This window comes from Pleurodeles waltl, chromosome 3_1, assembly GCF_031143425.1.
Source record: "Pleurodeles waltl isolate 20211129_DDA chromosome 3_1, aPleWal1.hap1.20221129, whole genome shotgun sequence".
Lineage (NCBI taxonomy): Eukaryota > Metazoa > Chordata > Amphibia > Caudata > Salamandridae > Pleurodeles > Pleurodeles waltl.
The window spans coordinates 1865360324-1865373737 of record NC_090440.1 but is presented as its reverse complement, the minus strand read 5'-3'; the positions used below and the strand labels follow the sequence as shown (position 1 = coordinate 1865373737).

Here is a 13414-nt window from a genome sequence, read left to right as displayed (position 1 = left end):
GTACAGACCTCTCTACTTGAATTCATTTGTATTGCTTTAAGCAATGCACCACCTCTCTATCAGAACGTCTACTGAGGTTTCTGCTATGCTGCCAATTTCCTACGAGATCCTATATTCCATGAGAGTTAATTAGGATTTCCTCTAGTTTAGTTGGGGTATTTAGATTAACTTAGCTTTCCAATGATTAGGCAAGAGGACTGTGATTTATATACTGATCATCAAATTGTATTTCTTATCTTTTGTATTGCTGCAGCTGAAATACTTGTATGCCTTCTATGCCTCATCTACATTGTTTTGGCACTCAATTTGTAATAAGCCTTCTAAACTTTCTTCTTGTCTCCGGGACTTAATGTGTGACCAAATAGGTGACACTGTTAATTGATTTAAAGTGTTGATTTTAGCTCCTTTTTACCCCTCAAGACTCTTAAAAAGTTTTGTCGAAAGAAGAGAGTCCAGAATATGAGCCCTGAGCGTTTTCACTTCCAATACAATTGGAAGGAATGTTTGAATTATACAACACAGGTTTTCATTGGACATTGCTAGAGGCTATGGCATTTGCCATTACCTATCGCCTGTATAAATTCAGTTCTGAAAAAGTGAACAAATGTTCCATGGCACTGTACAGTTTTTCTAATGATTCCAAATTTCAGCCTACAAACTAAAATGAACGCCAGAGTCAATCAGGGGTTATGAAACTCAATATAAACCACATAAGAGGTACATTTTTCAACTCTGGTAAAAAAAATGCACAGAATTTGAATGAGTTCTGTTCAAAGGATTTTATTTTGGGATTCCTGGAGTGTTGTAAGGAACTTCAATGGCACGCCTCAGTGAACCAATTTTACTGTTACTGGCACCCCAGTCAGAGAATCTACTGTACTCCCCAGGTTTCAGGAGGTACTGGTGTCCTCTATAGTTGGGCTCCTCATAGAATATCCAGTAGCCATCCAAAAGATTGCAGGATCGGATGTTGTGGTGACGGAATTCTTCCTGTACATTAGGACAATCCATTGTGAAGTCCATCATCTGACCTCTAAACCCTTCTTGCTCGTAAACTCTCACACGAAATGTTCCACGGTGCTGTCAAACAAAAATTCAAGATTACAGACTAGTATATAATTCTAAATGAATTCAGTTTCATTTTAATTGAGGTTATCAAGAACTGGTACAAAAAGGTGCAGTCGAGGCCAAATGTACAAAGTACCACATAAAAAATAAAAATACACGCAGGGACCCAGAGTGTTTCTTCGAAGCCTACTTCTGGTACTGCACAACTGTGACTTTGCTGAATGCCATGGCTGTGTAGTCTTGATTTCACTCATGCCTCTTTCTTCCTTCACATCCTGTTATTTACTCTTACTCTCACACGATTTATTTGATCCCCGCTATTAACCTTGTCACCCTTGTTCTATTTTTATGTTTTTGTCTTCCTTTAGTGACTTTATTTCCCTTTCTAAGGGGCAAAGTATGATTATGAATATAAGTCCTAGTCCTTATAAATGAGCCTCAGTGGCCAACACCCGCAACCAATGGTATAAATAAAGCACTAAATGCTGTCCCTTTGACCAGGGGTGTCTTATGAAACAGAGCCCCTGCCTGCTATGAACTCAAGTGTTACCTCCCTAATGTTCCAATTAATCTTCATTACTCTGATTATCCTTTCTCATCACAGTACTTACAGGATGAGGTAATTCCACCTCCTAACAGGCACCATGTGACCAACACATAACGCCCTACACCACCATTTTTGTCTTCTCGTCCCCTCCCCCAGGCTCAATCATTTATCCACAAGCCAAAGGGGAGAAGAGCCCTAATATGTCCTGTCATTCCAAAGCACTTTATCATGACCAAGGGAGTGTGGGATGGATGTTATTATGGGGATGAGGAAAGGTAATCAGACAACTGGCAAGTAATCAGAACATTACCTCCTCAACGATATCTCATACCCATCCATAAGCATATCCTAGATCAAGTAACTTGTGACTTGATTCGTAAAGAAAAGGATGCAATCTCCAGGTTAATGCAGGTACTCTGGTCCATCAACTGCTGTTTCCCAAACCCAAAAGGTAGGAAGAGATAAATGTGGAAGGCGCTGCGCAGGTTATGAGCCAACAGATATCCTGGATATAAGCTCCTGCACCACCTGCCCTGAAGCAGCCTTCCCATAGATAGAAAGATCGTACACTGAAACTGGTAAAGAGGATCCTTCAGATCAATAGGCAGGTGAGACCACTATCATGAAGTAACAACTTAGAGATGAAGAAGGGGCTCTACCGCCATTGCTACATGGACAAAGTGATTGTCACACAGCTGGTAGTCTATAGAACTTGAAATATAGATCGGTAAAGCTCAGGAAACACCCAGAAGATGCCAAGCCTACTCTTTCACAGGGGAAAGGGCAGGAACAGAGTGAAGAGTAATTTCTTGATCAAGGTGATAGGAAGATACAATCTTAAGGAGAAACCATTCCTTGCCCTGGTCCTAAAATTAACCCATCAGGTACGATTTGCTAATAAATTGCCCAAAAAGTTGAAGAGCCCAAATCTCATGTCCAAAAGGTGGATGTAAAGGCTACCAGAGAAAATAACGTCAAATTCAAAGGGAGATTTCATCTACAGATCTGAAAGAAGTTGTAGACCCTTAAGAACCACAGACAAGTTACACACAGGACCCAATTGCCTAAGCGGAGGGAGAAGAGAAAACCCCTGCACGAGCCAAGCACACAAACTTTCCATTCCTGAGAGCTGCCCATTGGAACAGAAAAGTGCAAAATGCTAATGTAAGATCGATGCCATGGCACAAGAATTTCAACCCCCATTTTTGGCTCACAGCTGCAATAATCTAAGAAACGTTGTGAGCATAAGAAAGAAAGGAAGTCCAGTAATGTCCTAGGGACATCAGCTTGGCAATTTGCAAGCTTTGTACACAGATGATGAAATATCCATTCTGGAAACTGAGCTATTTTTCTGTGCAGAGGAAACCATATAATGCAAGGCCAGAAGGGGACTATAAGGATTAGATCTGCCTTCTCCCTTCACAGAAAAACCGACAACCTGTAAATTAAGAGAAAAGGAGTGAAGGCATATAACAGAAGGGGAGGCCACAGAGAGGACAGAGCAACCAGCACCCATGTTCCTATCTCTGAAACCCAGAAAGGAAGCATAGACGAACAGCATTGCATCACTGACAAAGAGGTCTACTAATGCATTCCAAAACATCATGCATACTTCTCCGAAATGGGACAAGCCAAAATGAAGTTTTGGGAAGGAAGAAATACCTTCCTCAAGCAGCCCACCCTCACATTGTCTGCTACCCGAATGTGTGATTCTGAAATGGCTAACATACCTTTCTGACCAAATGCTGATCTGGATAGCTAGTGAACCCAATGCAAAAGCATTCACTACTCTGTTGTCATTTTGGATCAGGATCATCTGGCCTTGTATGAGAAGCGAACGAGAGGAAGGTCAGAAACACTACTGTCAACTATCTAGCATAGGAAAAGTGACAACGCTCTTATGGGAGCTATAACCCCCGTGCAAGTAGGGACCACAGTGTAGCCACCGTTATAGACTGACCCATATGTCATTGGAAAGTAGTATTAGGATCGTCCAGTCCTGGAAATAAGGGGGCCAATGCTGAAGGAGCTGCCAAGCCAGCAGAGCCAAGTGCAAGTGACCCCAAGGATCCACAATGAAGCAAGAAGCCTGTAGAAAGAGAAAAAACAGATGCAAAAAGATGGCCATGCCCCCTTGATCCACATGGTGCCCACCCATGGCCCTAATGACGTGATTCCCCATGCACCTGTAGCTTATTCCTTCCTGGGTGCTTCATGAGTCAGCAAAGTGGATATATGATGTTGATGCCTAGACTGGAGGGTATTTGGAATTGAGCTCCAATGAACTCTAGATTCTAGGTCACACCAAATTAAGACTTTTTGGCTTTGATGTAGAATTTATGCTATAGCAGAAGATGACACCTTGGGTGTGCCCTGCGGAACCGCTGCAGTGTAATGGGATTGAACCTGCCAATCATCCAGATAAGGGAGTACAAATTATCCTGCACTGAAAAGCACCCCAGTAGAGCTAACACTTTTGTGAATATTTTTGAGTCATTCATGATATTCCAGTATGAAGAATCTCAAGAATCCCTTGTCTTGTTGCCCAGGTAGAAAAGCAAATGACTCACCTGTATAAACTATAGAATGGTGTGTCATAATGTTTCCTTTGTTAAATGGAATTTCTTGCTGGAATAGTTCAGGTATATAAGGCTGATGATCAATTGGAACTGAAATGTAGCATTCAGAATTAGGAACACAGGAAAATAAATGCCCAGCCCATTCACTTCCAGTAGAACGCTCACCACAGTGTTCTTCTGAATCAAGTCAATTACCTATTGAGGCAAAGCCTGCTGACAAGAATGACACGGCTGGAAGTAATAATGAATTGTATTACACTTGGAAACCATGCATGTGTGATAGACTCTGCTAACAAATTATAGAACACTGAGAAATGCTTCCTTCTGGAACCTTGGCCACAAGAATTGCATAGGCATGGTTACTGTTTGGCTTTGGCAGAAGAGGAGGCCTATTGTTGACACCCCTGACTGGAAAGGAAGAAGGCTGGAACCTACCCTGATCAGCTGGGACATGAAAATACCTGTAATGATGCCAGCAAGATAGCCAACTGGCACTCTCCAAAGGCTTAGCCCAGCTTCGTAAAACTTGATTATGCTTATGGTTTTGGAAGATAAAACTAAGAAAATCTTCCAAATGTTCTCCAAACAGCATAGTGCCCAGGAACGGCATCCAAAGAAGACCAGCTATCTGGCTACCTCAGCCTTACAGCCTCAAAGGTAAATCTGTTGCCAAGCCAATAGGTTGGTCATAGTGCCACAGGTGAAGGCCTTCATAATACCACAAGTGACATCAGATAGAATTACCAAAGATTTACGTGAAAAGTGTCAAGAAAAGGTAAAGCGCCGATGATAGTTGATGATCACAGAAGAGCTGGCACAAGGTGAAATTTCAGGCCAAACATGATGGAGCCCAGGTTTGATACATAAAGTGAATTGTTTCCATTAAAAGTTTGAGTCAAGAAGTTAAAAAAAAATCCCACTTCAGAAGAAAAGCCTTGACATTTCTTCGAAAGTCCCAATGCAGAATGGGACTTTGTCACTTTCTGAGATGAAATGTCTTCTCCGCACAGGGTGCTTCTGAAACTCTAGATGCCGCAGTTGAACTGAAGGTTGGATACATGACGCAAATTTGTCCTGCTAGTTCTTTGAGGTTTTCTGAGTTTTTTTGCTGAAAATGTTCTGAGCTCCAATCCGCTTTTTGTTTTTTGGACGTCCGGGAATGTTTGAATGGGACAAAACTGAAATTTAATCTAACAGTGTGGCACTGCTGGTTGGATGCTTTTTCCACCAGATCCCGCTAAAGCTCTGGAGGAAAGGTTGTCACAAGTTTCCAAGCTTTTTTTCTGGTGTCCAAACACCCAAAGGAGTGTGGTTTTAAGCCTCAATTACCTCAAGAGAAGCAGTTTGAGACACTCAGGGTGTAGAGGCCAACAGCAGGGTCTATGCAAGTTCTTGTTGTGACTGACCAGCAGGGCACTTTAGGAGAAATGCCTGACTCTTGGAGTCTACCTATTTATTCTGTGTGGAAGTGGGAGCAGATCCTACCTTTATGTCTCCTTGCAGGTCTCACATAAAAAAGTGTAGTTTTTCACTGTGTTTCCACCAGTCCAGAAAGTGTTCTGAGGATGGTGTCTTGGTGTGTCACATTTATGCCTGGCACCAGCTAGTCGGTCGGGGTGACTCCTGGTCCCTATCTAACCAATGGTGTAAAAGTTCCCAGGGGTAACCCTAGCCACTTTTGCAGCAGCTCCCGTTTGCCCTCCTGCAAACAATCTCACAATGCATCTTATTCCCAAAATCCAAGATGGAGAACCCTTTAAATATTGTGCACAGCCAGTGTTACCACCCAGAATTGTTGCCTAGGTAATGAGTAGTCTCCTTCTCGTGGTCAGTCAAAACCAGTTCTGGGGATGGCTCTCCTCTTCTTGGATTTGGTGCTAACATGACCAAGTGGACAATGGCTGGTCTTCTCCAGGTGTCAGTCGACACCTGATTTTAAACTGGGAGCAGTTTCACACCTCATTCAGGCTAACCACTTTCTGGGGAGCTGCTGGAGAGCAAATTTAAATTAGCGTCAAAAAGTGTCAAACAGGGGAAAAGTTAACTTTCTAAAAATGACCTTTCCTAAATCGTTATTAAAAATCCAACTTCTCCATTGAATTGGGTTTACATAAATATTTAAAAAGAACAGTTTAATTATTTTTTCTTATTGGTCCCAAACTTGAGATAGCAGAATTAATATTTGAATCTGTACTTTAGTTTTCTCATAGGACAGCCCGGGCATTCCACTGTGAAAATAACTTTTAGGGGCTTGACAATGCAGGGACATGGTGACATTAAATTTCTACATGTTCCAGTTTATATACTGTGCACCCTAACGTGCAGGCTACAAGGCCTATATACAAGTGACATTAATATTCAAAAGGTTTATCCCCTGTCAAAAGGGCTAATTTTACAGGTCAGCTTCAGGTTTAAACTACAGCAGTCAGGCTAATGTGGTATGCCTGAAGCCATGTTTCTCATGTTGACGGAACAATAATTGCTGTAGTCCACAGGCAAAGCTAATAATTCTATTCCATGGGTGTAGTTTTTACACCTAAGAAGGCCCTATATTAGAGTTAATTTGTTAATCTACAATTAACCAATTTTGGTATGTTTTAGGGCTCAGGGCACAAATACTGGGCACCGGACAGCAGTGCCCCAGTGTGCAAAGTGTAAAACCCAGCAATAACATTCAGCAAAACATGGTGGTGACAATACAAAAAGGGGCATTTCCCCAACATGTGAAACAAAACACCCAACATACTGCTTTGCAGTAAATATGAGGACCTTGTGTCCCTTGTAGGTCTTGAATATTGAAGTCACAGAAGACATATATATTCACCACAACTGTCTTATACAGCCTACCAGTAGGAGCAAGAATACTGAAATCAGTTCAGCTCAATGTGCTACAGAAAACAAGATAGCTAAGGGAGAGCACTGTTTTTTCAAAGCTACTCTACTACTGCCAATCAGTATCACAACTTCCAGACTGGGGCCAACAAGGGTCTCAATGTAAAGACCAGAGTTAAAAGGGCAGCCTACTAGCTCCAACAAAAATGTTTTTTGCGACCAAAGTACTTACTTTAAGCTTCTTTTTAGATACTATGTCCTTTTCAGAAGGCACCTAACAGCCTCTCTATGACAGTCGGTGCCCAGAAATGACCATGACAAGAGCCCTGGTTCTCAAGTCTGATAAGATTTGTTTTCCTCCTTGCTAGATTAAAGGAAGAGGTTAGCCCAGGCAGCGCCCCGTGGTGTCCTCTGAGGAAAACTGAAAAATAAAACACATGATGAGTCTTCTCCCCTTTTGGCTCATAAGTAAAGGGTGGGCGTGGAAGATGGGCTAGGGAGCTCTTTGTTTTTAGCTACGTCACATTTCACATAGTGCTTTGGGAAGGTAAGGCCCGGGGTGAGTTATGATTGAGAAGGTAATGAAACCCAATAAGACAGAAACCATTCTGCGGTTTTTATCTCTGAAACAGAAAACTAAGCCTACCATTTCAATATGAACTTCGTCTTCTTATGTAGATTAGACTGCTTTGGATATGGGAGCAACTCTCTCCTCTTCTAAGGCTCACTGCACCAGAAAATGTGAAAGGTTTGCTGAAGATATTTTAAAAAGCATTTACTTCCCATTTATGATAACGGCATCTTCATTTAAAATAAAACACAGTTAAAAATAAGACAAATATTAATAGGATGGCGTCAAACGTACTGGTGGGACAATGCGGCAGGACCGAATGGAGTCACTGTAACCCATCCAGTTTTGAAAGTCCGGGTAGTCCCCCCTCCTGAGGAAGTATTGGTGGCCCGCGTGGGTGGGGCGCTGGTAGATCATCCAGCATCCACTCTCCACACGGATGGAGTTGCAGCGGTTGAAGAAAGAATGCAGGTCATTATGGTCGCTGCTGCACTCGTAGGAACGGCCTTGGAAGTTCCTGTCCTCATAAAAAGTGATCTGTTATTAAAAACAATAGAAAATTACATTGAACTGGTATGGAGTTCTTCAATAAATATTGTTCCTTTCTATTTTCTCCTATTTTAAGTGTATTTACTGGACTCGTGTGACCAAATTTAGGGGGTTATTTCATAAGATTCTGAAGAGGCGATTGCGTGGCCCAAATTGAGGTTACGAATTGTGTACATTTACTTACCTACATTAGTCTGTAATTGCAGCGCAAAATTGTGCAGTGCCATGTAAGTGCCCAAGCAAACTCGTCTAGTACATAGCCCACTTAAGATTTTTGAAAACACTTGTAAACCTATAGGCATACATGCCCATGAGCCCGAATCTGGAGGGAGGTTCCTGATGTTTGAAGGAAAAAACGGCTTTATTTTGGTTGCCTCCCTCATGAAATTGCTTCTTCTTCAATATATGTCAAAAGGGAAAATACATTAAGATTCTTTTGTCTGCCCTCCCCTCTTCTAAAGTGTTTGCAAAGTATGTGTATGATAAAGAGTTTCCTTCCTGGATGAGGCTGAAATGGAATGGGCACAGAAAAAAGACTTAAGGAGCATATCATCAAAAATAAAAGGAAAGCTGCATTTACCTTCCCCATTGTGTCCAGTGCTGGCCAACTTTTTATAACAAGGGCCTCACGAAGCTCGGTCTTTTATAGCCCTGATACGCACTATTCAATTCAGTTGTTGTTTACTGGCAGTCAGCAGAAACGAAGCAATTGAGGGAAACACGTGAACCTGCTGGTAGGTACTGTGCCACTGTGCTGGCTCTCATTGTCTCAGCTGGCTTGTACGATGAAGTCCTTTGGCTACAACACAATGAATGCGCAGTCCTGTCCCACTGCCAGGATATATCCCAATTTGATGACAGGTTGCCGATATACGGGGGAAAAGTGATGTTTTCTCAGCCTTTCATACCTTTTTTAGTTTCGACATATACATAACCACGAACTTGCACCTTAGATTTCATGTGTCTGAACTGACCCCCACATCTTGGGTCTTTCAAACTCTCTGCTGATATTGTTAAATAATTTGAAAAACAGGAAAAACAAACAATTGTTTGTTAAGAATGGTTTATAGCATACGTATTGAAGATGGATACTTTCAATGTATAAATATTTCCCTCTTTAAAAAGAAGTAGGAGATTTTTAGAAATCAACAGCAAAAGCCGAAAGGAGGACTGATCATCCCTGGCAGCCTAGAATATGTAGAAGTTGATTACCCTCGGCAATATTGCAATTGTAATATCGTTCATACAAATTATAACTTTGCATTTAGTTGTACCATAATTACTGCTTTTATTTTTATTACAGTTGATTTCATGCACAAAAACGGTGGTTTCAGCGCCATGTTTTCCATTGTGCTGCGATCAGTCTCATCCTTTGCAAATTGCCCACCTCGATAATATTGATGAGGTGGGAATCGGCTTGCGACTCAATGTGAAAATTAGAAAAGGCTGGGATAGAGACCTTCATGGGACAGTAAACCTCCGTCCCAGCGTTGCATTCGCAAGGTGACTGCTTTGAACCATCTACCCTTACAAACAACAGAGGTTCCAGTGTCGCAAATAGAATCAAAAAGTGAAGTTCAGGTCGTAGGTATCACTTCTTGATTTATCCAGCTTTCAGGAGCTCCTTGGCAGCCCTTGAAAACTGACATCTTACAGTTAGTAAATTGTATCGCCCTGCCCGAGGCAGATGCTAACTGCAAAATGCAGTGGGGGTTGGTGACATTTGAAAGTGGTGGGGTTTAAAAGTTGGCTATGACTTTTATGTAGTGAGTGAACAGAGCAAGCTTAGTGGGCAACCGCAGGGTTGGGGGTCTCCTCGGAAAAGATATTGACAAGTGGTGCATTTCAAAGCAAATTATTATAAATTGCCCTATGTCTTACTGTATTAATATCTTCAACAATTACTGTAATGCTCAAATTGTACAGAGCAACAACTTCAGGAACTTTAACGTGTGTCGAGAAATTGAGCTGTTGGTTGACTAGGTTGTGAGCCATGGTCAAGCAGCAACCAGGATCCTTGTGAGGATGAGGCGCAAGCCAACCCTAAATGAACCTTTGCTCAGCCCCCTGGTAGCTAGGCACAGAACAGTCATGCAATGCGTAAAGTATTTGTGCAACAATTCAAACAGTAATAAAGTGACAACACCACACAAAAAGAATCCTACACCAAGTGAGAAACATAGACCTTTCTTCAATGAGTAAAACAAGATCAAAACAACAAAAAAAGAATCAGTAGAACCAGAGATATGCAATTTCTAAAGATTTTGATGCAACTAGTGCCAAAAAGGACAAAGTGCCAACTGTAGATATCTGGTTGCATTTAACCGGTACAAACTCACAAGTTCAAGCCGACCATGATGGAGTGCAGGCTGGCTACAGGAACCCAGCTGGGCCCGCTGAACAAAGTATCTTAAGTTCTAGTTTGAAGAGCATTGCGAGGATCTAGGTCGAAGATGCGTCACACAGCTGAAGCAATCCGCTGGTTCCGAGATGCAACGAAGCTGCAATGTGAGGGTCTATGTTCTCATTGAGGATCCCTTTGACGGGCCTTCAGATGCGAAGTTGATTTGGAGGATGCAGTGTGCAGTTGGTGCGATACATCAGTTCCAGAGAGCTGCAAGGCTGCAATACACAGTCCGTTGTCGTTGCTGAGGCTGCCGTCAACGAGAGATGCAAGGGCCTGTGTCAAGGATGCATCTCGCAGCAGCGTTTCCAATGCAGGTCTTTGCGACAGGTTCAATTCACGCAGCAGCAGCGATGTGTCGGTTCTGCTCTGGTTTGGCACGCAGCAGAGGAGATGTGTTGGTTCCGCTGAATCCACAGAGGCTGGCAGAGCACCTTAACCCTTCTTCCCGGGGTCCAGGACTGGGGTGGTACCACTTGGCAGGGTAGATTAAAAAATGGCAGAGTCGATGTGCAGGTACAAGGTTGTTGAAAGCTTGTTATGCCCCTGAGACTTCAGATCAGAAGGCCAGCCAACTATCCCTTGTGATTACTCCGGCTTCTAGGTTCAAGAGATGCAGGTCTAGTCTTTCACACCGAGGCAAGAGGGTAGCAGACTAGCACGGCCAGACAGCCATTGCTTCAGAGCAGCAGTCCAGCAGCATGGCAGTCATTTTAGCAGCACAGCAGACCTTCTTAATGGCATAGTATCCACAGGTCGAGTGGTGTAATGAGTAGTTGGTGCCTGAGGTCTAGAATTTATACCCAGTTGCACCTTTGATATGGAGAAAAGCTTCTAGAGGCATGCCATTGAAGTACACATGGTTCCCTGTCTTCCTGGCCCTCGCTCCAGACTAACTATAGGGGTAAGCAGCACTTGGTGTGGAGACAGAACATAGCCTATTCAAGGGTAAGTGGGGCTGGGTCCAGCTCCTCCCTCCCATCCTTCCAGTGATGTCCCATACAGGCGCACATAAGCCCCCTATTGTGTGTGGCTGTCTAGGAGGAATACACAAAACCCAATTATTACCCATATCCAGTCATGAGACCCAGAGACAGACTGCACCACCAAATCACTAAGCCATGAAAATGCAACTTTCTAAAACTAGCATTTTTAGAATTGCAATTTAAAATCTGACTCCACCATGAGTTAAGGTTATAAATTGGGATTCCAGATAGACAAAACAGGAACTGTTCCCATTTGGAAAATCCACATATAAAATGTAATAAGGAAACTCCAATGTTATCTTATGAGAGAGGTAGGCCTTGCAGTCATGAAAAATGAATTTAGGAGCTTTTCACTGCCAGGATATGTAAAACTCAAAAGAACACGTCCAACTTTTTAAATACACTGCACCTGCACTTGGGGTTGTCCAGGGCTTACTTATGGGTGACTTATGTGTATTAAAAAGGAAGGTTTTGGTCTGGCAAAAGGTTTACTTTGGCTGGTGGAAATTGCAGTTTAAAACTGCACATACACAGGCTACAACAGCGTTCCTACCTACAGCACCACCTACGTAAGTAGCACAGTCAGTACTGCAGGCTTACTAGTAGCATTTAATTTGGAGGTCCTATGCACCAGTAGTGCCCCTTTACTAGGAACTTACAAGTAAATTAATTATGACAATTGAATATAAGCCAATCTAACATGATTTAGGGAGAAAGCACAAGCACTTTACCACTGGTTAAACATGGAAAAGTCTCCAGAGTCCTAAGGCCAGCAAAAACTGTGAGCAAAAACAGGAGTTCTGAAGGCATAAGGTTAGGGGGAAACCACGCTAAGGATGCCAGGTCTAACAGTGTGTGCTTGTCCAGTGTCTTGCACTACAGGTGACATCAGCTTTGGAAGAAAGTGCACCCACAGATTCTGGTCAGTCATATAGGAATATATGAAGACAGGTCTTTCAGTGGGATTAAAAAAGTAGGGACTCTCTAAATGGGAACATGTAAAATAAGTTTCTATAATTCCCATAATGTGCCACCTGAGGAGTATTTTGGTTTCTCTCTGAGATGTTACTGAATCCCGATATATAACAATGACATACACCTAACACTGCCAGTACTACTGGCTTTGTCAATGGTTGCTAGCTGTTTATGATAAATGAATATCAACAATGATTTTATAAATAATTCACATTGGAAATGTTTCAAATCTGAAATTGTGAGACTGAGTTAAACTCCTATTGAAGGAGTATTGACTTTCATTTATGTGTACTTTACGTTAGATATGCATGCCCTTTTTCTCTGCACATCTTGTCCATCTGCATATCTTTATTCTCATCTCTTTCCTCTTCAGCACCGTCTTTTCTCTCTCCACCAAATGCACTTCCTCACATCTTCCTCACTTCACCACCCCAAACATAAACTGCACTCACTCATTTTTAAGCACTTTATTTTCTTTCACTTTTGTCTTGTAAATATTTGACATCTGTGTACCCCCTTCACACACATTTACACAGAATTTCAACTGCAACTGGAATTTACCATTGTTCTGTGTGCTCTGCAGAGAGGCTAACCCACTGACAGGCGCTTTTCTTTGCCTTCAGCCTCATTATCACACCTCTCAATCAAAGCACTTCATAAATACCTGGAACCAGCTCAAAGTATGCACTATACAAGAGTAATAAGATGCACAAAAGAAATACAGAAACAACATGATGAAACAGCTAACACTCTTGGCAAATGCAAGATTAAATAAAACATGTCAAATAAAAGAGGAACTAAATACCTGACATGGATAACCTCAACGTTTTCTACATTCATTGCGCGTAAATCAATCCAGGTTTTTTGCATTAATATCAAGGGCATGAAGATAGGGTTGGTTTA

At 42.2% G+C, this 13414-nt stretch overlaps 1 protein-coding gene across 1 annotated transcript; it reads right to left on the bottom strand.

Annotated features, from left to right (window-relative positions):
* Nucleotides 1–760: 760 nt before the first annotated feature.
* On the bottom strand, nt 761–8769 carry LOC138283438 (gamma-crystallin B-like). Its single transcript, XM_069221391.1, has 3 exons — nt 8727–8769; nt 7892–8134; nt 761–1080 (listed from the first exon to the last, which is right to left on the bottom strand). The coding sequence occupies exons 1-3, from the start codon at nt 8733–8735 to the stop codon at nt 781–783; spliced, it is 552 nt and encodes a 183-aa protein (XP_069077492.1). The 5' UTR covers nt 8736–8769; the 3' UTR covers nt 761–780.
* Nucleotides 8770–13414: the final 4645 nt, after the last annotated feature.

Excerpts from the sequence above, each read along its gene's own strand:
- LOC138283438 (XM_069221391.1), bottom strand. Across the intron at positions 1,081-7,891 it reads CCTGCCGCATTGTCCCACCA|CACCGTGGAACATTTCGTGT; the intron begins GTACGTTTGACG and ends TTTGTTTGACAG.